The sequence below is a fragment of the Centruroides vittatus genome, unplaced genomic scaffold, assembly GCF_030686945.1.
Source record: "Centruroides vittatus isolate TY-2023 unplaced genomic scaffold, ASM3068694v2 contig_1089, whole genome shotgun sequence".
Taxonomy (NCBI): domain Eukaryota; kingdom Metazoa; phylum Arthropoda; class Arachnida; order Scorpiones; family Buthidae; genus Centruroides; species Centruroides vittatus.
In genome coordinates, this window is record NW_027120700.1 from 231,178 (window position 1) to 253,306 (window position 22,129).

At 35.2% G+C, this 22,129-nt stretch overlaps 1 protein-coding gene and 5 non-coding genes across 6 annotated transcripts in view; 2 read left to right on the plus strand and 4 right to left on the minus strand.

The window, feature by feature from the left end:
- The window catches only part of LOC136975312 (sushi, von Willebrand factor type A, EGF and pentraxin domain-containing protein 1-like), a 55,316-nt gene that overhangs the window by 21,747 nt on the left and 11,440 nt on the right, over positions 1 to 22,129 (minus strand). The window contains exons 14-19 of the mRNA XM_067270369.1: positions 21,625 to 21,770; positions 21,202 to 21,313; positions 20,676 to 20,852; positions 20,360 to 20,575; positions 20,026 to 20,214; positions 14,798 to 15,136 (exon numbers count right to left, since the gene is read on the minus strand). Coding sequence (XP_067126470.1) covers positions 14,798 to 15,136; positions 20,026 to 20,214; positions 20,360 to 20,575; positions 20,676 to 20,852; positions 21,202 to 21,313; positions 21,625 to 21,770 — 1,179 coding nt within the window. The remainder of the gene's footprint in view (positions 1 to 14,797; positions 15,137 to 20,025; positions 20,215 to 20,359; positions 20,576 to 20,675; positions 20,853 to 21,201; positions 21,314 to 21,624; positions 21,771 to 22,129) is intronic.
- On the plus strand, positions 788 to 869 carry TRNAL-AAG (transfer RNA leucine (anticodon AAG)). Its single transcript has one exon. It is a non-coding gene; the product is annotated as a tRNA-Leu (tRNA).
- On the minus strand, positions 1,263 to 1,344 carry TRNAL-AAG (transfer RNA leucine (anticodon AAG)). Its single transcript has one exon. It is a non-coding gene; the product is annotated as a tRNA-Leu (tRNA).
- TRNAL-AAG (transfer RNA leucine (anticodon AAG)) lies at positions 9,337 to 9,418 on the plus strand. Its single transcript has one exon. It is a non-coding gene; the product is annotated as a tRNA-Leu (tRNA).
- On the minus strand, positions 9,812 to 9,893 carry TRNAL-AAG (transfer RNA leucine (anticodon AAG)). Its single transcript has one exon. It is a non-coding gene; the product is annotated as a tRNA-Leu (tRNA).
- On the minus strand, positions 11,241 to 11,322 carry TRNAL-UAG (transfer RNA leucine (anticodon UAG)). Its single transcript has one exon. It is a non-coding gene; the product is annotated as a tRNA-Leu (tRNA).

Consider the following 22,129-nt stretch of genomic DNA (forward strand, 5'->3'; position numbering starts at 1 on the left):
TAAAGGGCAACATACGTTCTGGCTCCTCCCAAGTATTGAAAAACGAATAAAAGATTTACGATGACTTTTAGTTGATTTTATAAGCAGCCAGTTGTATACGGGACACTGCAAGAATAATGACTACATAAAAAGAATTGGCAGAAGACAGACTGCAGCTTGCGACTGCCGTGAAGAAGAACAGAATTTAAATCACCCTATTCTTTGACTGCTACAGATATGAGAGAAAGAACAGAACTTTTCTTACTATACCAGCACTTCTGTTATACACCCAACCCCGGACTGAGTAAGATTTTGCTTTGTATTAAATTGTATAACCTAATACAAACCAAAATCTTACTCAGAAACTTAAGATCCTTCCAAAGAAAATTCTAATGTTGAGGCTAGAAAGACAAGCTACCTTCCTTTGCCTAAATATCGAGAAGCGGTCGGAATTGTATTGTAAAATATAAGGAAAAAATCGTGCACGTATGTTTAATTAAATGTTTTCTATAATTTTATATTTGTTATAAAGGAAATTTTATTTTCTGAAAGTTAAATAAAGAGAACGTTTTCCTTGTGGTGAGATAGTAGGACAAGGATGACCCTGATTATCGAATAGGGGAAATGATGACCATCTAATGAAAAAAAAAGTAAAAATTTCAGCTGAGGTAATTATGCGCTAGTATCGTTGGCCTGTTTCGCCTCACGTTGACTGTCGTCTGCTGCTGACTGCACGCACTAGGTTTTAGAAAAAAGGCCACCTTCTTGTCTTCTTAATTGATGCGGCATTTGTCAGAAGCGCTCGAGTGGTAGGGTGGCCGAGCGGTCTAAGGCGCTGGTTTAAGGCACCAGTCTCTTCGGAGGCGTGGGTTCGAATCCCACCCCTGCCAACAGGATTTTTTGCGCATTCTTGAAACGCGAAGCTTTCTTTTAACCCCTCCACCTTATTTAAACTAAAAATTTTTACGCTTTTTCACAGTCATATTTAATAAATGCTGATGCGTAGCGCTTAGAAACAGTTTGTCTGCAAAAGTTTCTGTTATTTCAGTTTTCCACCATAAAGTGTAGAATTGGCATTCGCTTCAGAAATCTTTCCGATAACCTTAGATTTCTAAGCTCGAATCGGATGCAGTGTCGACCCGAGTATCGATTGCAATAAACGCATTGTGCAAACGTAGCAATGCAATCGTTTTTCGTTTGTACATTTTTGTACGAATTGACAAAAACGACGATTTGATTTGCATATATCGACGCAAAACTAGATATAAAAAAAGCGATTTAATTGGCAGGGGTGGGATTCGAACCCACGCCTCCGAAGAGACTGGTGCCTTAAACCAGCGCCTTAGACCGCTCGGCCACCCTACCGACTTCTTACACCGTTACCAAAATTGTAACTGTGCATGCTGACTGACACCGAGAAAACAAGGGATAAAGTTCTATAGTAACGAAACCTTTGCCACAGAAATTGACTACGGGTAATTAATTCTCTGCGAGTATGTATGGCCTCGGATTTGTTCCGTGCCGAGAGGTCTGTAGTACTACTGCAGACCTTTAAACGTCTGTTTTTATTTTTATTTTTATTTCATTTTATATACAGTAGAGCATCGATTATCCGACTCAATTGGGGACTGGGGTTGGTCGGATAACTGAAAAAACGGATAACCGAAAAGTATGAAAAATACATTATTAGTATAGTATATTAGTATATCCCATGTAATTAGTATATTAGTATATTGCTATTAACCTACTTCTCATTGAATTTTCATCGATGTTAAGCTTAACAAAATTTTTTTAAAATAATAATCGTCGCTATTGTATCGTTAAAAATTATTTTTTTATTTTGCACAAAATAAATACAAAAATTAAAAAAAATTGAAAATTAAGCCTGGTTTAAATACTGGCATCCCTTTCATGGTCGAACCAATGTTGCCAGCCAAAGCATGCAAACATTTAACAAAAATGATATTAAAGTAGCCAAGACATAGCCAAATATTGTAGCGCAGCGCCACATCACCAGCGGACACTTGAATTTTCCAACTTGAACGCGGTCGGTTAACCGATGTGACGGTTGATTGGGGTCAGATAATCGATGCTCTACTGTATTATTTTTTGAAATATACTAATGTGGGCCGGGGTTGCCTATCTATGATATAATATATAAACATGTAGTTCATTAAATTGTCTCTACTTGACTGAAATTTTTGAAAGTAAAATAATAGGAAATTTTCGTTCGTTGTCCACAGAAAGCAGTTTTCACTTAAGCAAGATAAACATACATAAACAGTCATATTTCTATACAGGATTCGCACTCTTCTAATAAACACAGGTGTTCGCTAAATACAAGCTTTACATATCAATAATATTCATTAAAGATAATATTTATTCCAGAAATGATATATATATATATATATATAATTTGCGATACGATTTTATCTTAATTAATTTTCATAAAACATAAACATGCTTTATGTTTTATGTTTAAATTAAAAAAATTTCATTTATTTTTTTTCGTCAAGTAAGATAAATTTCAATTTTTAGGTGTAATATAGATATATTATGTGTAGGCCTTTATCGTTTTCCGGCCCTACTTGAGTCTGAAGTTAAATTAGTCCGGCCGACCCGAGTCCAACACTACATTGACCCTACTCGGCCCAAACGCAAAGCATTCTAGGAGAAAAATAATCAAAACAGACAAAATTGATCATTTGTTTACGTTGCTAGAAACTATTCACCACCCCTATGAATCTTAATGCTAAACTTTGAAAACACGAGTTATTAGTTTTCCACCCAGCCACCAAAACGCTGACTGTAGTCATAACAGATTTAATGTCCAATTATATCATTTCCTTTATTTTAGGTAAGTAAAAATTTTATTCAATAATAATTTCCTTATATTCCAAACGATTTAATTAAAAATAATCTATTCTTTAGGTTCAGCTAATTAATCTTTAGTTTGCCATTCACCCACGGCGTTGCTTGTAGATGGGCAACCTGCGGCGTTGCACAAAATATTACAAAACAATATAACGCTATATAAAATAAAAATTTAAAATATTGACATCTAGTCGTTTGTAATCGTACTAAATATCAAGAGCCCGCTTCGTACATATATTCGACGCAACTAGAGTTGGCCCTTGGGTTGAGTCATTTTTGCATCTTTAAATATGAATAAAAAAAAAGAGATTTTTTTTAATTTATGGCTGGGCCGGTAATAATTTTTTTCACACAAAAATTTTAAGGCCAGTCCACCCCTGGCTTTACATATCAATAATATTCATTAAAGATAATATTTATTCCAGAAATGATATATAATTTATAATATTTGCGATATGATTTTATCTTAATTAATTTACATAAAACATAAACATGCTTTATGTTTTATGTAAATTAAAGGCGTCTCTCTCTCATTTTTGCCTCAATGGGCGCAATGCCAAATTGTTGGCATATTATGTCATTAGTGTTAAAGTCGAGGAGGGAAACACCAAGCGTCCTGCGAGCCATGCGCATCTGCATGGAATGGAGACGCCGTTCGGTTGTTATCGTTGATGGCCAGTCTTCGGAACCATAGAGAGCGACGGGTCGTACCACAGTCCGGTAGATTTTCGATTTTAGGTACATGCAGTGGCGTGCCGTCATCGGAAGCGATGGAAGCGCCGATTCCACCTTGCAATGACCTTCCCTTGTATTTTAATAAAATATAAATTTTCATATTTTAACGTACTTTGCATTAATTAAAATTAATATTTTATTATAACTGCATTATGTATCTTTTACAAATTTCTATACTACATGTGAAAAAAACGATAAGATTGCTATTGTATATTCGAATGATTCGGTGGCGGAAGGAGTGTCGAAACCGGGTCAGTTTCCAATCAGCCAGATTATATAGGCATTGTCACATGCGGTTTACAGAGCACCAACCTCACCCGGTTTAGCTGGTAGAAGCGACACACGCATAAAGCGTCCTACTTTATATCCGGAGCGGTTGTGGGCTGTTAGCCACCTGCCTGTCAACTTCCAAGCAGCCAGATTATAGGCATTGGCGCATGCGCTTTACAGAGCACCAACATCACGGTTTAGCTGGTAGAAGCGACACACGCGTAAAGAGTCGCGACTTTATATCCCGGAGCGGTTGTGGGCTGTTAGCCGCCTGCTAGATATTCGGCCACCCTCGCCCGATTATGTGAATCACGAGCAGACTAGATCAACGGCGGACAACCCCGGCCGCGGGCCAGCTACGGCTGGCGAAAAGTTTCTATCCGGCCCGCGAGATCTTTAATAGATTATTAAATTGGAAAAATAACTAATTAATAGTTATTTTTCCAATTCTTTGTAATTTTCGAAAACGATAAGAGAAATAAATGTAGTAATTAACTTTTTATTTATTTATTTCATATTTGCAGACTAAAAAAATTACGAGTCACAAGAAAGCGTCAATTAACTACTACGGCCCGCGGAATAAAAACGTAAAATTTATTCTGGCCCACGTTATAAAAAAGGTTGCCCACTGTAGACTAGATTTATAACTTAACCCAACCGATAGGAATTTACTGGCATGTTTTTATGATAGTTTTTTATAGTTGACAGGAGTTTTAAAAAAATCCATTTAAATATTTGATACATTTATTCCGCGTTTATTCCACTCTCGCATTTTATATTACTTACGGATTTCAATATTAAACCGGTGATATTACGATTTAGTATGTCCCATCTGTAAGCGGATGCAGATAAAACGTGTACAATTCTTGTACAATGTTAAAAAATTAATGGTTACTTTGGCATTGTAGCACTTCGCCGCTATTAACTATATGTATATATTTATGTATTTTTTTTTGTTCGATTGTTCTATTTTATATGTTTGTTTTTTCGTTTATGTCGCGTCGCGTATATGTTTTTGTATCGGGTTTTAGATGTAACGCACAGCCATTTTGTTGTGTACCGTACCGTCTGTTGTCGTCATTGCTGTGCCGCGGTTTTTGATTGGCTATTTGGAGGATCACGTGGGAGGAAAAGAAAAAGCTCCCGGATGGTGGGAGATAAAATCGGGTGACTTCCACGTGTCGAGGGATTTTTTCTTTTTCGTGGATCGGGGATCTGGAGCGGTGAAGAGACGAGAGAAAGGATTCGAAGCAGAGCAGCCGATCAGGAAGAGAAAAAACAAGAACCAGTGAGAAGAATCTCATTTTGTAACAACGTGTCCCACGAAATACGGCGACGGTATCTACCATCTTGTAAATGTTTGTATAGTTTTTTAAGGTTTAATCGCGTATTAGTTTTAGTCTCGTGATTAATTACTGTTGTAATCATAGTGTTATTGTCATCCTTATTTTTGTTAAGAACGCTGTTTGCCTGTTTAAATCAGGCGATCAATCCCCCTTTTTTGTGTGTGTAATTAATAAACCTTTGTTTGTTTATCTATACGCTTCTACCGACTATTCATTTCCACTTTCTTTCATACCCGCAAACCACGTGCTTGCGGAGTCTACAGCATCATCATTTACAACCAAATTTAATGAATGAAACGCACAAGGTACAAAAAAGCTCTAGAATTTATTTTCCTTAAATTTACGATTTATGTATCGGTTGTCATAAAAATTCTTTCCACTTCTTTGCCAAGACTACAGATATTCGAGTACAAAGTACCTGGTTTCAATTATTTCTACTTAAGAAGTAGTTAAATAATTAAGCGATTAGGGAATTAGAAACATAAATAAAACCCTGATGAAAGAGCCAGAATTTTACTTAAACAGAAGCTTAATTGAACCAATCTCTTGCCGAGTACAGTGGGGTCTGATCTCTTCATAATATTAGATGTAATAAAGACAGAAATTTTTCCAGTTCAATGAGAGTGACTGAAAAGTTGTAAATTTTAGAAATTGCTGTGAACACTTGGTCCTAAAACGAATTAGTTAGAAAACGAACGACGGACAATCTGTTAAGTTTAACATATTTAGATTTTTACAGCTATGGTGAAAAACGTTTAAAATCTACAACAACCCTGTCGCGTCCTTTGAGATATACTAGTGACGCGACAAAAGATGCATTTGACATTGACCGGTATCGGCACCCTCGGGATTTGGCACGGACACACCTACCTGGACCGTCTCCGATTCCATTCATTAGCCACTCGTAGGGAGCTACAGTATTTCACTAAGTGGATTGTTTTAAGATTTAAAAAGTAAAGAATATTTTGTTATTTTTATGTACGTTTCTTCACAAAGTTATATTTAATGACAAGTTTCATTAAAAGTATATTCATACAATTGAAGAATTTTTTGTACTAGGTATGTATATTCGTCACACATTTTGTTTTACCAAGTAAGTTTTTCTGATAATTTTAATTTTAGTTCTTATATCGTGGCTAGTGATTCAAAAATTTATTTAAAAAAGTTTTGGCTCAAGACCATATAATGAAAAAGAAAACATTATTAAAAGAGAAAGACCAATGCCTAAATTAAATATAAATACGTCAACAAAAAATTTCGACATTTTGACGATAAAATTTATGACGAATGACGATTCTTTCGTAAAATTGAAGCAATTTGGAAATCAAAAAGGAATAGAATTTAACATTGGTAGACAATATAAAATAAATATTGAAAATTATAACAAGATAATTACGATTAATAGATATATCTAAATTAATAGATGTTATATGTTTTTTCTCAAAGCAAGAATTGACATTTAGAGGGTGTAGGGAATTTATTGAATCTAATAACGGAGGTAATTATATTGAACTTTCTTATTTATTAAGTACAGTACGTCAGATAATCTATTAAAAATACATTTAAAGAAGTATACGGATTTTACTGGCTTATCGAACAAACGAATACGAACGGCCCCTGACGCTCAATTAATTGGTTGCCCCTGAAAGTCGGCTTCTTACAGAAACACAGCTTCCCTATCATCAAATGTCACGGCACGCCACTGAGCGATTAAGACTTCAGTCAACCGTTCTGAGATCGATTTCCGGCTGTTGAAAAACCCGGGGCTATCTGTATCTGATGTGTCAAGACAGTCCAGCAGCCCAAATTGTGGATCTTCAGAAACCGACGATGGGTAAGATTAAAACGGCCCTGTATAAACAAAACAACAAAGAATCACCAGCTGCCATATTGCAAGTGTGATGAAATATAGGATGAGCACGAAGATCTTTAATTGATGATCTTAGGTAAGAGTTAGCAATTCTGAAATACGAGCGAGATTTGTGCGCAGATAATTTCTTGCAACACTAAATTTAACAGAAAAATTTATCACAAAACGATTATTGATGCTAATGTCTGAAATTCTATTTAATCCATGCAAGATATGTGATTACCAGAGCCCCTTCGGCCGCCAATTTAAAGTCTTTCAATCTTTAAAATTGGCGTTTCCACTTCCCGGGACGAGGACCCAGGGGTTGGATTTGTGGGAAGCGAGTGTTCGGGTTGTTTCATTGATAAAGAGCTAGAGATAAAAAGGCGGATTATCGGCAGATAACATCGATAGTTAACTTCTTTTACACTAATTGGTTACTTTCTTTGTCTGTTATTAGATCCAAAAGTAAAAACAATTGTCGGTAAAATTCCCGCGAAATGCCACCCCCCCGCAGACTACCACTTTCACTTATGTAAACAGTCGCTATAAAATCGCTTGTTTTAATCGTTTTTTTACTTCTAATTTGGTAACGAAAAATTGTTTGACGTTATTTAGACAATAAACATGTTTTCAAGATAATTTAGCAATAAATATTTCCAGAAAACTCCACTTTTCAAACTTTCAATGCTAAGTCCATGGGACACCTTCTTTCCGTTAATTGGCCTTAAAAATCTTATTTATACGCCTTCTATGCTCTTATTCGTCATTTGTATTATGACTGATTCGATACCAGGCAATGACCGTTTTTTCAGTACACAGTACACTAACTCGGCTCCACCCCATCCAGTGGTCGCGCTAATAAACTTCCTCCGTTAGGCGCGGGGGTGCGGGTGCACCCCATGCATTTTGCTGTGTTTTTTTATGAAAAGTTTTATTTCCTGGAATTTTTAACTTTTTCAGTGCGATCTTCAGTACTTTGAAGGAAGGTACCGAGGGCATCATTTTTTAGCATTCATTACATAAGAAAATACACGCGTTTAAAAGTGTTTGGGGTGCAACTGCACCCCGCGCGCCTAACGCAGGGTAATTAACACTAATGACATAATATGCCAACAATTTGGCATCGCGCCCGTTGAGGCAAAAATGAGAGAGAGACGCCTTTAATTTACATAAAACATAAAGCATGTTTATGTTTTATGAAAATTAATTAAGATAAAATCGTATCGCAAATTATATATATATATATATATATCATTTCTGGAATAAATATTATCTTTAATGAATATTATTGATATGTAAAGCTTGTATTTAGCGAACACCTGTGTTTATTAGAAGAGTGCGAATCCTGTATAGAAATATGACTGTTTATGTATGTTTATCTTGCTTAAGTGAAAACTGCTTTCTGTGGACAACGAACGAAAATTTCCTATTATTTTACTTTCAAAAATTTCAGTCAAGTAGAGACAATTTAATGAACTACATGTTTATATATTATATCATAGATAGGCAACCCCGGCCCACATTAGTATATTTCAAAAAATAATACAGTAGAGCATCGATTATCTGACCCCAATCAACCGTCACATCGGTTAACCGACCGCGTTCAAGTTGGAAAATTCAAGTGTCCGCTGGTGATGTGGCGCTGCGCTACAATATTTGGCTATGTCTTGGCTACTTTAATATCATTTTTGTTAAATGTTTGCATGCTTTGGCTGGCAACATTGGTTCGACCATGAAAGGGATGCCAGTATTTAAACCAGGCTTAATTTTCAATTTTTTTTAATTTTTGTATTTATTTTGTGCAAAATAAAAAAATAATTTTTAACGATACAATAGCGACGATTATTATTTTAAAAAAATTTTGTTAAGCTTAACATCGATGAAAATTCAATGAGAAGTAGGTTAATAGCAATATACTAATATACTAATTACATGGGATATACTAATATACTATACTAATAATGTATTTTTCATACTTTTCGGTTATCCGTTTTTTCAGTTATCCGACCAACCCCAGTCCCCAATTGAGTCGGATAATCGATGCTCTACTGTATATAAAATGAAATAAAAATAAAAATAAAAACAGACGTTTAAAGGTCTGCAGTAGTACTACAGACCTCTCGGCACGGAACAAATCCGAGGCCATACATACTCGCAGAGAATTAATTACCCGTAGTCAATTTCTGTGGCAAAGGTTTCGTTACTATAGAACTTTATCCCTTGTTTTCTCGGTGTCAGTCAGCATGCACAGTTACAATTTTGGTAACGGTGTAAGAAGTCGGTAGGGTGGCCGAGCGGTCTAAGGCGCTGGTTTAAGGCACCAGTCTCTTCGGAGGCGTGGGTTCGAATCCCACCCCTGCCAATTAAATCGCTTTTTTTATATCTAGTTTTGCGTCGATATATGCAAATCAAATCGTCGTTTTTGTCAATTCGTACAAAAATGTACAAACGAAAAACGATTGCATTGCTACGTTTGCACAATGCGTTTATTGCAATCGATACTCGGGTCGACACTGCATCCGATTCGAGCTTAGAAATCTAAGGTTATCGGAAAGATTTCTGAAGCGAATGCCAATTCTACACTTTATGGTGGAAAACTGAAATAACAGAAACTTTTGCAGACAAACTGTTTCTAAGCGCTACGCATCAGCATTTATTAAATATGACTGTGAAAAAGCGTAAAAATTTTTAGTTTAAATAAGGTGGAGGGGTTAAAAGAAAGCTTCGCGTTTCAAGAATGCGCAAAAAATCCTGTTGGCAGGGGTGGGATTCGAACCCACGCCTCCGAAGAGACTGGTGCCTTAAACCAGCGCCTTAGACCGCTCGGCCACCCTACCACTCGAGCGCTTCTGACAAATGCCGCATCAATTAAGAAGACAAGAAGGTGGCCTTTTTTCTAAAACCTAGTGCGTGCAGTCAGCAGCAGACGACAGTCAACGTGAGGCGAAACAGGCCAACGATACTAGCGCATAATTACCTCAGCTGAAATTTTTACTTTTTTTTTCATTAGATGGTCATCATTTCCCCTATTCGATAATCAGGGTCATCCTTGTCCTACTATCTCACCACAAGGAAAACGTTCTCTTTATTTAACTTTCAGAAAATAAAATTTCCTTTATAACAAATATAAAATTATAGAAAACATTTAATTAAACATACGTGCACGATTTTTTCCTTATATTTTACAATACAATTCCGACCGCTTCTCGATATTTAGGCAAAGGAAGGTAGCTTGTCTTTCTAGCCTCAACATTAGAATTTTCTTTGGAAGGATCTTAAGTTTCTGAGTAAGATTTTGGTTTGTATTAGGTTATACAATTTAATACAAAGCAAAATCTTACTCAGTCCGGGGTTGGGTGTATAACAGAAGTGCTGGTATAGTAAGAAAAGTTCTGTTCTTTCTCTCATATCTGTAGCAGTCAAAGAATAGGGTGATTTAAATTCTGTTCTTCTTCACGGCAGTCGCAAGCTGCAGTCTGTCTTCTGCCAATTCTTTTTATGTAGTCATTATTCTTGCAGTGTCCCGTATACAACTGGCTGCTTATAAAATCAACTAAAAGTCATCGTAAATCTTTTATTCGTTTTTCAATACTTGGGAGGAGCCAGAACGTATGTTGCCCTTTATTAACGTTCAACTATCTATCTTGCCACTCTCTATTTGTTTCATTCCTTATTCGCTTTTTAATGCTTGAAATTGGTGTTTTTCTGTGTTTACTTTCTCTAGTATTTTACACAGTGCGGAAATACCATGTATCATTAATAGACTTATCTGAACTATTCTTAACCTTCTATCTTTAGAACTTCGTATGTTACTATTCACTGTAGTCCGTTTTAGCAATTAACATCTTCCTCACCTTTTGTATCAGTGGGCACCGTTTGCACATGCATTGTGATTAACTTCTCTCAGATTTTCTCTTTTACAACACCTCATCTGACGGTCTCATTCAGTAATTTCGGATTTTGCTTAAGCTAAATCACTTTCTTTAACAGTTTAACCCACCAAACTAATATTACGATTTCGCTTCCACAACGTTCATTACTAAAGTGTTGATATGAAAAAGAAATTTGATTGTAAAAGGGAAAACGAAAGACGTAAGCTAAAATAAACTAAGGCATTTCCAAAGTCGAGAGCAAAGATCTCCCGAAACTTCATTAAAACGAAAAACCATTAAACGCTGTGAAAGTGGCAGGGGTGGGATTCGAACCCACGACTCCTAAGAGACTGATACCTAAAACCAGAGCCTTAGACCACTCGGCCACCCTACCTTTTTTTCCCATTGCAGTCGTGCTCCGGTTTCGTTTTCAAACAGGCTAGTGCAATAGCCAAATGTTGCGTTGTGCACTCATATAACCTTTCGTCTATGTAGTCAATGTTTTTGTTTTCTCTTGCAGCGACTAGAGCAGTCAACTGATCGTTCGTCTTCTCCTGACTTCAATTACAATGCGTCTGTCGCTACTTTGAATACAGCGAATTTCTTTGAGATAAATTTCACACACCAGATACGTGTGAATACTGATGCGATCGTTTCTGTTTGCAACGACACCGTTTTTTTCGTTTCTTGCTTAGGTTTCGCGCCAAATTTTACACTTGACAACAACGTCTTTCCGCGCGAAAATTCAAGCGATTTTCCAGTAAACGTTTCTTTTCGGTTGCCTTTGTGCGCGTTATTTACGATCCAATACCAGACGGTACATGTGGTCACACAAGATCAGACACAACTTACAGTTTGGCTGGGTATCCGTTGAAAAATCGAATTACGAAATTGAAGACCTAAAAATAACGATTTCCGAAGATGTAACGATTGGTGGCACGTCATCGAAGGAAACCCTATCTCTTTATCGAGGGTGTTTGCGAACGCAATCGACCTCCGGCGATTACAAGTATTAGTTTAGAGAAGATGACTGTAGACTGGAAAACTTCAATTCCATTCTTCTTGAGGGCTTTTACGATAGCGTGGGATGAAAGACCTTCGAAAAGAAGCTTGATGCGCTCAACTTCGCTCGCAACTGCTGCCTTCACTTTTAAAACAATCGAACTCAAACGTTTTTAGAATGCAAAGAAAAGCAACGCCTACCAAGTTTTCAAAATTTGATTTATATTCGACAACTAGAACGAAAGATATCGCGAATTTGAGTCATAATTAGCAAATCACCCCCTGTAAATAGCAAGAGCCCGCTTCGTACATGTTCGGTAGTTTAATCCGACTTCACTCGACATTTCGTATAGAGTTGTAAAATTTATAAACCTTATATTTAGTTTGTTGATTTCTTTGCAATTAAACTATTAATTATCTACCTTATTACAACATCATTACATGTTTTAATAAGGCTTATACACATACAAAAACTTGTCTTTAACGTTATACTTGCATTTCTTTTTCCTTTTACAATAATATTGAATATACGAAAAATAAGGCAAATCTACACGCCGTAACCTCTTCGGGATTTTTGAAAAGTTGAACGTTGCTATACTGAATTCAGTTTAGTAGCCGAGAGCAGTGTCGCATATTTGGTTGAAGCGTGGGCAATCAGTGTTACAGAAAAATAAAGTGTTCAGTAATAAGTCTGGTAAGATATAAGCATCCAGTGTTTTAATAATTATAAATGAAACCATAAGAGCACACACGCAAGTGTCTGAGGACTGCGGAATTCGCCATGTTTCCTTACAAACTCCAGATTCATTACTATACACTACATGCTCTCTGTTAGTAAAAATTGGAACTTCTTGATAATGATGTATTTGGGAAGATGGATCATCATTTTATAATTTATGGAACGTTTTACTGGGAGAGGAAAGTGCCCGAATGACCTCTTGCAAATACCCATGACTGAGACAATTCTAGTCGAAATTACTAAAACGTTCTTCATTTTGTACTTTTATGAATAGGGAATTCTTTATCTGCATTTGAACTCAAACTAAATGATAATGTTTCACGAGTCTGAGTGTTTTAAGCTGTTTTAGACAAAACGTTACAAGTATATCACCATATTTGTGTTTTCGTGTGACGCCGAAACAGAAAAGCCGGACTGGTTGCGCCGGAGCTCAGTTCCGACGAAAGAATGCGGTGGCGCCGGAGGGAGGGAGTTCCTCGGATGACGCGGAAACGAGTCTATCGTTCCGTTCCGTTGGAGGAGCGGGGGCTCGAGAGGCAGCGGGTGAAGAAGACCTTCCCCCAAGTGCGGCGTGGCGTGGCATCCTCTCAGAGTCGGGATCATGCGACGCTACACCCTGAGTCCAGTGCACTCGGCCAAGGTCTTCGGGAGTCATCCGGCCACAGACCTTGCTGTGGAGGATGCAGAAAATGACAACTCCTCCGAGTTGACATTTTCTGGTTGGTCGCGTTCTGCCGTTCGTCCGCGACGGCGACGCCACCGTCTTGCCGAAGTCGGAACGGGGAGGAGTCGAAGGAGAGAGCCGCCGAAGTCGACGGGGAGGAATTCGAAAGAGCAGTGGCGTGCCGTGACATTTGATGATAGGGAAGCTGTGTTTCTGTAAGAAGCCGACTTTCAGGGGCAATCAGTTAATTGCGCGTCAGTGATGGTCTAGGGTCCATTCGTACGTGCGAATGACAAAAATAAACAATTTATGTACTTTAATTCTAAAATACAAATAATACATACATAATACAATTATAGAAAAACTTGTTTCTTTTTTTTATTTTCTATAAATTAACTCTATTCGGCGATGTTTTCCCGCAAAGTCGTTAATTACTTTATCATAAAAGTCACTCGTCGTTGATTCCATCAACGTATTTAAAAGTTCTTTTTCTATAGAAAGCAACGCTAGTGACGACAATCTTTCCTCCGACTGAGTGTTCCTGGCGAATGTATGAATTCGCTTCATTGTTGAAAAACTACGCTCAACAGACGCACTGGTAGATGGTATTGTAAAAATTAATGATATTAAACCATATAATTCTATTAGTACGTCTTTGTTTAGGTCATCATTAATTATAATATTTTTTATGTCTAAGAGTGACTTGCCAATATAGTCCGGACACGAATATAAATATTGCAATTCACTACGTAATTTACATAAATTAAAAAATTCTCCATAAAATTTACGTAAAGCATTAAAACTCTCTTCGGGAAATTGTTTTTCATAATATTTAAAATTATTAAAATCTAAAAGTGATAAAAATTCTAGAGATTTTATGTCGGCAAATCTGTCAATACAATTTTGTATCAATGTATCCATTATTTCATAAAACAGACGTCTATATAAATCCTTTTTAGACTCAATATCAGTATGTCTCATTCCTCTTTTTGGTTGAATTTCTAAAAAAGTTTCATCTTTTTTCAAAGCGTCCCAAATCAAATCAAAATCATTTCTTTTCTGTCGTAAAAAATCAATAAAGTGATTTATTCTAGTAATACAATATGCTATATTAAAATTTTTTTTGTAATATATCAAAAAGGATATCTGAATGTGCAAATATTTGATGAAAAACTAGTAATAAAAAGTGAAAATCAAAATCTATTAAATAATGGTATAATCCTCTTGCGGCAATTGTAGTATCAGAATCCCATTGTTCTGGACTTTCAACCATATTCAACAACAAAAGTTTTAATTCTTCTTTATACTCCATAACGCAGTTTACAATCCTGCTATTGTAATTCCATCTAATAGGTGTGGCTGAAGGAAAACGCTTATTGACTTCTAGGTCTAAGGCGTGAGATCTTTTAGAAGATTTAGAAAAAAATGAAGAAAATCCTGTCATAGTTTGAAAAAATATTTTACATTCTTTTATATATCCAACAGATTGAGAGAAAACTAGGTTCAATCTGTGAGCATAACAGTGTACGAAAATAGCATGTTTGGATATTTCTTTAATTTTAGCTCGGACACCATTATGTTGTCCGGCCATTACGGCAGCACCGTCGTATGTTTGTGCCACTAATTTTTTAGTGCATTGAAATTCGTCTAAGTAACTCTTAATGTGAGTGAATAACGAATTTGCGTCTCTGTTCTCACTCGCATCAGTAAAGCCCACAAATCTTTCTTCGACGTTACCGTTTTCTTTCACGTAACGAAATACAGTCGACATCTGGGCTCTGTGGCTAATGTCCGTTGTTTCATCTACAATTATAGCAACAAATTTTGCGTTTTCAATTTCTTTTTTAATTTCTTGCAATAAAACGTTTCCTAACGAATTAACGAGCTCATTTTGAATTTTGTTCGATAAGCCAGTAAAAACTGTAGACTTCTCTAAATGCATTTTTAATTGATTATCTGACGTACTTAATAAAGAAACGAGTTCAATATAATTACCTCTGTTATTAGATTCAATACATTCCCTATGCCCTCTAAATGCCAATTCTTGCTTTGCTAAAAAGCATGTAATATCTATTAATTTAGATACAATATATCTATTAGCCGTAACTATCTTGTTATAATTTTCAATATTAATTTTATATTGTTTACTAATGTTAAATTCTATTCTATTTTGATTTCCAAATTGCTTCAATTTTACGAAAGAATCGATGTGACATTTACGATTTTCGTGTCTTTTTCTAGCTTTACTCAAATTATTTAAATCGTCAAAGCCATTCTTATTCCACACACTAATTTCATTTGAAAATAATAGGCAAGGCCAACAAAACAATTTTTGCATTTTTATGCATCCACAAAGCCATTTTACGTCTTGATAAATTTTATCGTGAAAATGTCGAACAAATTTTTTTGTCGAAGTACTTATATTTCATTTAGGCGTTGGTCTTTCTCTTTTAATAATGTTTTCTTTTTCATTATATGGTCTTGAGCCAAAACTTTTTTAAGTAAATTTTCAATATCACAATTACAGTTTAAATCGCTAGCCATGATATAAGGGCTAAAATTAAAAATAAAATTATTAAAACTTACTTAGTAAAATAAAATTTGTGATGGATATACAATTATACATACCTGGTACAAAATATTCAATTGTATGAATATACTTTTGCGAAGAAACGTATATAAAAATAACATAAAATATTGTTTATTTTTAAATATTTAAACAATCCACTGAGTTAAAATTGCTCCCTGCGAGTGGCTCACGAATGGAAACAGAGACGATTTTGGTAGGTGTACAGTGAATGCATGCATGACAAATCCCGAGGGTGCCGATACCGGTCAATGTCAAATGCCTCTTTTGTCGCATCACTAGTATATCTCAAAGGACGCGACAGGGCCGTTGTAAATTTTAAACGTTTCTCACCATAGATGTAAATATGTTAAACTTAATAGTCATTTGTTTTCTAACTACTGCAATTCGTTTTAGTACCAGGTGTACACGGAAATCAGTTCCCCACTGTACTGAGCTAGTAATTGCTTCGGTTAAGCTTTTGTTTAAGTCAGCAGGGTTTTACTTATGTCACCATTCCCTAATCTCTTAATTATTTAACTACTTCTTAGTAGAAATAACTCGAAACCAGTTACTTTGTACTCGAATATCTGTAGTCTTGGGAAAAAAGTGGAAAGAAATTTTTATGACAACCGATACTTAGATCGTACATTTAAGGAAAATAAATTCTAGAGCTTTTTTTGTACCATTGTACGTCTCATTCATTAAATTTGGTTGTAAATAATGATGCCAAAGTAACAGTTAATTTTTTAACATTATACAAGAATTGTACACGTTTTTTCTGCATTCCCTTACAGATGGGACATACTATAATCGTAATATCACCGGTTTAACATTGAAACCCGTAAGTAATATAAGATGGGAGAGCGGAATAAATATATCAAATATTTTAATGGATTTTTTTAAACTCCCGTCAACTATACAGAACTATCATAAAAACATGCCAGTAAACTCCTATCGGTTGGGTTAAGTTATAAATCTAGTCTAGGGTGGGCAACCTTTTTTATAACACGGGCCAGAATAAATTTTACGTTTTTCCGCGGGCCGTAGTAGTTAATTGACGCCTTTTTGTGACTCGTAATTTTTTTAGTCTGCAAATATGAAATAAATAAATAAAAAGTTTATACTACATTTATTTCTCTTATCGTTTTCGAAAATTACAAAGAATTGGAAAATTAACTATTAATTAGTTATTTTTCCAATTTAATAATCTATTAAAGATCTCGCGGGCCGGATAGAAACTTTTCGCGAGCCGTAGCTGGCCCGCGGGCCGGGGTTGCCCGCCGTTGATCTAGTCTACTCGTGATTCACGTAATCGGGCGAGAGCGGCCGAATATCTAGCAGGCAGGCGGCTAAACAGCCCACAACCGGTCCGGGATATAAAGTTAGAAGCTTTATGTGTGAAGCATCCACCAGCTAAACCGGGTGACGTTGGTGCTCTGTAAAGCGCATGCGCCAATGCCTATAATCTGGCTGCTTGGAAGTTGACAGGCAGGTGGCTAACAGCCCACAACCGCTCCGGGATATAAAGCTGTACTCTTTACGAGTGTGTCGCTTATCCGGTTTAGCCGGGTGAGCTAAACCGGGTGAGGTTGGTGCACTGTAAACCGCATGTGCTAATGCCTATATAATCTGGCTGATTGGAGACTGACCCGGTTTCGACATTCCTTCCGCCACCGAATTATTCGAATATACAATAGCAATCTTATCGTTTTTTTTTCACATGTAGTATAGAAATTTGTAAAGATACATAATGCAGTTATAATAAAATATTAATTTTAATTAATTCAAAGTACGTTAAAATATGAAAATTTATATTTTATAAAATTCAAGGGAAGGTCATTGGAAGGTGGAATCGGCGCTTCCATCGCTTCCAATGACGGCACGCCACTGCGAAAGAGAGAGCCGCCGAAGTTGAAGGACCGTGCTGTCCGTGTCCGTTTTGTCGCTACGGACGGCTGCGGTTCCCTTGGCTAGGCGGTGATCCTCTTCGATTTCCTCTTCTTCACCTGGATGCGACTTTCTTACCGGACTCGACACCTTTTCCCGGACTTAGCCTCTCTTACCCGGTCGTGACCCATGGACTTGTCTCCCGAACGGTCGGTCGACGCCAACGGATTTGACTCCCGATTGTGACCACCCGAACGTGACACGTTTCTTCACCGGACGCGACATTCGGTCGACTTTCTTCCCAAACAGCTGTTATGAGGACTGAGCTTCCAGTTAGGGTAGGTCAGGTCCTTCGCTCTTCTCATAACACTGTTCGGGAAGAAAGACTGTCTGATAAAGGTAATAATCTTCACCTTAGGTAATATATGAATCAACTTCTCCTTTTCTCACTGTCTTTGTGTTTTGTAGGAACATTTGGGAGGGAGATTCTTCTCCCTCCCCAACTTTACCACGAAGAGGACCAAGTGGACATGTAAATATTTTCTGAAATCTCAGATGGTAAGAACTCTTTTGTTTTATTTTTTAACACATCTTATTCTCGTATCGTAATTTACTGTTTTATGTTTATAGACATGCCGAAGATGTTCGAAGAAAAAATAACCGCTGTTTAGAGGTAGGCGATGGCCGTTATTAGAGGTTCGACTGTATATATATACAGTCAAACCTGTTTTTATGCGCTCTTTTTATGTGCGATTTTTTTAATGCGAATTTTTAATTTGTGCGGTATAGTTGGCGACTAGTCTCGTGAGATTCGTCATGTCTTACGTTGACTTATTATAGCTAAATAAACTTATTATAGCATAAATGCACTTATTATAGTAATATTATTGCATGAATATGCGAAAAATGAAATAATTTACTTTTTAAGTCAACAAAACACCACCTGGACAAAAATATGTAAAACAGACGATAGACCAGACGATGCAGTCAAGTGCTGACATCTGTTGTCAATAAATTCTATTTCGTACGGTTTTGAGTTATTTTCTATGTGAGACTTTTTTTATGCGGTCCCTGTTGACCGCATTAAAAAAATATTTTTAAATTGTGTCGCGAAAACTATTATTTACAGCCATTCGTGAAGTTTTTTTGAGATTTTTTTTATGCGTTTTTTTAATGCGGTCCCTATCCCCCGCATAAAAACAGGTTTGACTGTATATATATATATATATATATATATATATATATATACATACATACATATAGAGAAAATATATCTGAATGTTAATTAAAATAATCATAACAAAAAATAAGTAAAATTTTTACAATTTTAATACCTTTTTAATTTACAGTAGATATCACGTTTACAATTTCTACGATTCATAATTTCATTTAAAAAAAAAATCGAAGTTTTGTTAAAAATTCAGACAGAATTATTGATTAAACAATATTACAAAATTTTTTTCTATTATGAATGTTGTGACAATAGCCATTATAGTCTCTATTTTAACACTTACAATATTATAATAAAGTATACACTGCAATAATTACATTCATTATTTTCCTATAATCTCTTCCAATTGTTAAAAAATCTGTACACAATATTTCATAAATACATATTAGGTTGAATATATGCATTCTGAAACATGTTCACTTTACATAAAATTACATTTTCGTAAATTGAAATGTCGAGCGGCAGAGGTTAAGTTTACCGCTATGGACAATCCGGAAATGTATCTGGACGGGTGGAAAAACCTCAGGAATTTTTTGGAAGTGGCCCGTTCCGGATATTTCGGACCCCGTCCGTCATTAATTCATTAATTATCAAAATATTTTTAAATGTTTCGTATTTTAAAAAATACTCGAAAAATTGGAACAGGATGCTGTTTTCGTGATTCTAAGCAATAATATTCTTATTGAGTATTATTATTATTATTAAATGACGTGAAATACGTTATTTATTTGATAATTCCAGAAATAATACAAATGATAAAAATTATAAACTGCAAACAAGTAGAAACACGCAATACACAAAATTGTCAATAATTATTGTGTCTTGCTTGATACGAACTAAAATACGAAATCGTGTTCATAAAGCACATTCAATAATAAACAATTAAATGTACTTTCTGTAAATAATTTTGTAGTTTTAGTAATTATATTTGACTTTCATTTACGGTCCTTCATTTACAAAAAAAAAAAAAAGATTATAAATTTTTAAACAGTATTATAATCTATTATTGTATTGTTGAATCTATCCACTCTCTTAATCTTGCTACGTGAGTGTAGAAGCCGTACATTCCTTTTTGAGCACATCCTACACCCCAGCTAATAATACCTACTTGAGTCCAATATTTTTGACCTAAATCATTTTTCATTGGCTGCATCAAAGGTCCACCACTGTCACCTTTACATGTGTCATTTTTTCCTGAAAAAAAGGTACGAATGACGAAATTGTCATTTTAATTTTTCAACAGATATTTTAATTCTATATTCGGGCCATTTTTATTTTTAAAACTCGCTACATTTACGGCAATACACTATACAATTTTAATACCATAAGAAATATTTACCTTTTCCTGCTCCTGCACAAAACATGGTTTCCGTGAATTCATATTTGCCGTTTAGACTATTTTTGCAAGTAATATCGTTTTGTATTGGTAATTCCACTCGTTTTAAATGTTTAACAGGCCTTAAATCTACGGTCGCACGTGTAGGTTTGTCGTAACCCCAACCAATAGCAACCGCTCTCTCACCTTCTCGATAAAATTTTGAATTTTCGGGCAAATCTAAAGAAAAACGAGTAAACTAAATTATAGAATAATAATAATTATTATTATTATATTTTTTAACAAAAATTATAAAGTAAAATTATATAGGAAAACCTACTTGAATCCATTGGTGCTAAACAGATGGGCCGTACATACATATTGAATTCTGCTTCTCTGCTTAATTGAATCAATGCGATGTCGTAGTCATGAGTCTTTTTATTGTAATCGGGATGAATAATATAATTTTCTATTCTTATTTCTTGCAGATTAGAACGATTATTGATATTAAGCAAACCTGAAAAATTTCGTTAAACGTCCGTAAATAAATTATAAGTATGTAGTTCTGTAATTAATTTAATTTCAAATGTTTAAATATAAAGTTTTATTTTTATTCAACTGAATACTTTCCCGTGTTATATCTATAGTAAGACGGGGAAATAAAAGATAAATGACATTATTTGAACAACTTATTCACCGGTAAACGTTCATTCTATAGGTATGTTTATGTGTAACTAATAAAATACTATCTTGTTTGTCTATATCTTGTCATCCCTTCCGGTTTATACGTTTTACGAAGATCGCTTTGTTCATCCATATTAGATATTGTTAGGCCTAATTTCTGTTATAAAATTACTTATACTTACCTAAATTAATTATTATGTTTTCTTTTGGTATTAGATTCTTTTGTCGATCGTAGAAGCAATGGGCTGCTGACAGGACCCATAATTTATCTATCAGAGAACCGCCGCAATGATGCTGTAATGAGAAAAATACATAATCGTAACGATTTTCTATAGTAAGAAAAAATATTTTCATTCGGGTAATCGGTGTTTTTGATCCGCATAACAACGTAAATTACAAATTCTGAAATTTTGATATATTATTATATTGTCTGATCCGGGATTTGACATTGTCACAACGTAGCGATAAGAAAATTACATACAACTTCAAAAGGAAAATTAACAGGAATTTGAACTATATCAATGTAATATTTTTATGATAATGTGTATTTTATTATAATTATTAATTATTTCTAGAATAAAAACAATTTTATATTAAATACTTGCCTCAGATTTCATAGTATCTGCATTCACTAAATTTAGTGCTGCCATCCAAGGCCAAGGATTTACAGCTTTTCTTCCACCCACTGCTCGTCCAAGATCCTTTTTATTATTTTGTATAACACTTTTCTGAATTCCGCATGTAGAGTAATCTGGAATATTTCAAATTATTTACTGAAACCGTAATGTATATAAAAGTACAGGCTGCTTATTCTTGTCTGTTATATTAATTCAATTCAAAAATATATTAGGACACTTGGGGTGTAATGTTCCAAGGGATGAAATAGCTCGTATTGGTTTCAAGCTCTGAAACTAGGAAATTAATTAGTTATACTGATTCTAATTACTTCTACGAAGAATTGTCGCCTGCCGGAAAAGTTTATAATTTCCTAGCCGAAGAGCTTGAAATAACGCGAATCATTTCACTCCTTACTCTATCTTAATTAATATAAATTTTAACATTGATAGTTATTTTTTAAAATTACAATAATAATAATGAAATTCGAGTTAA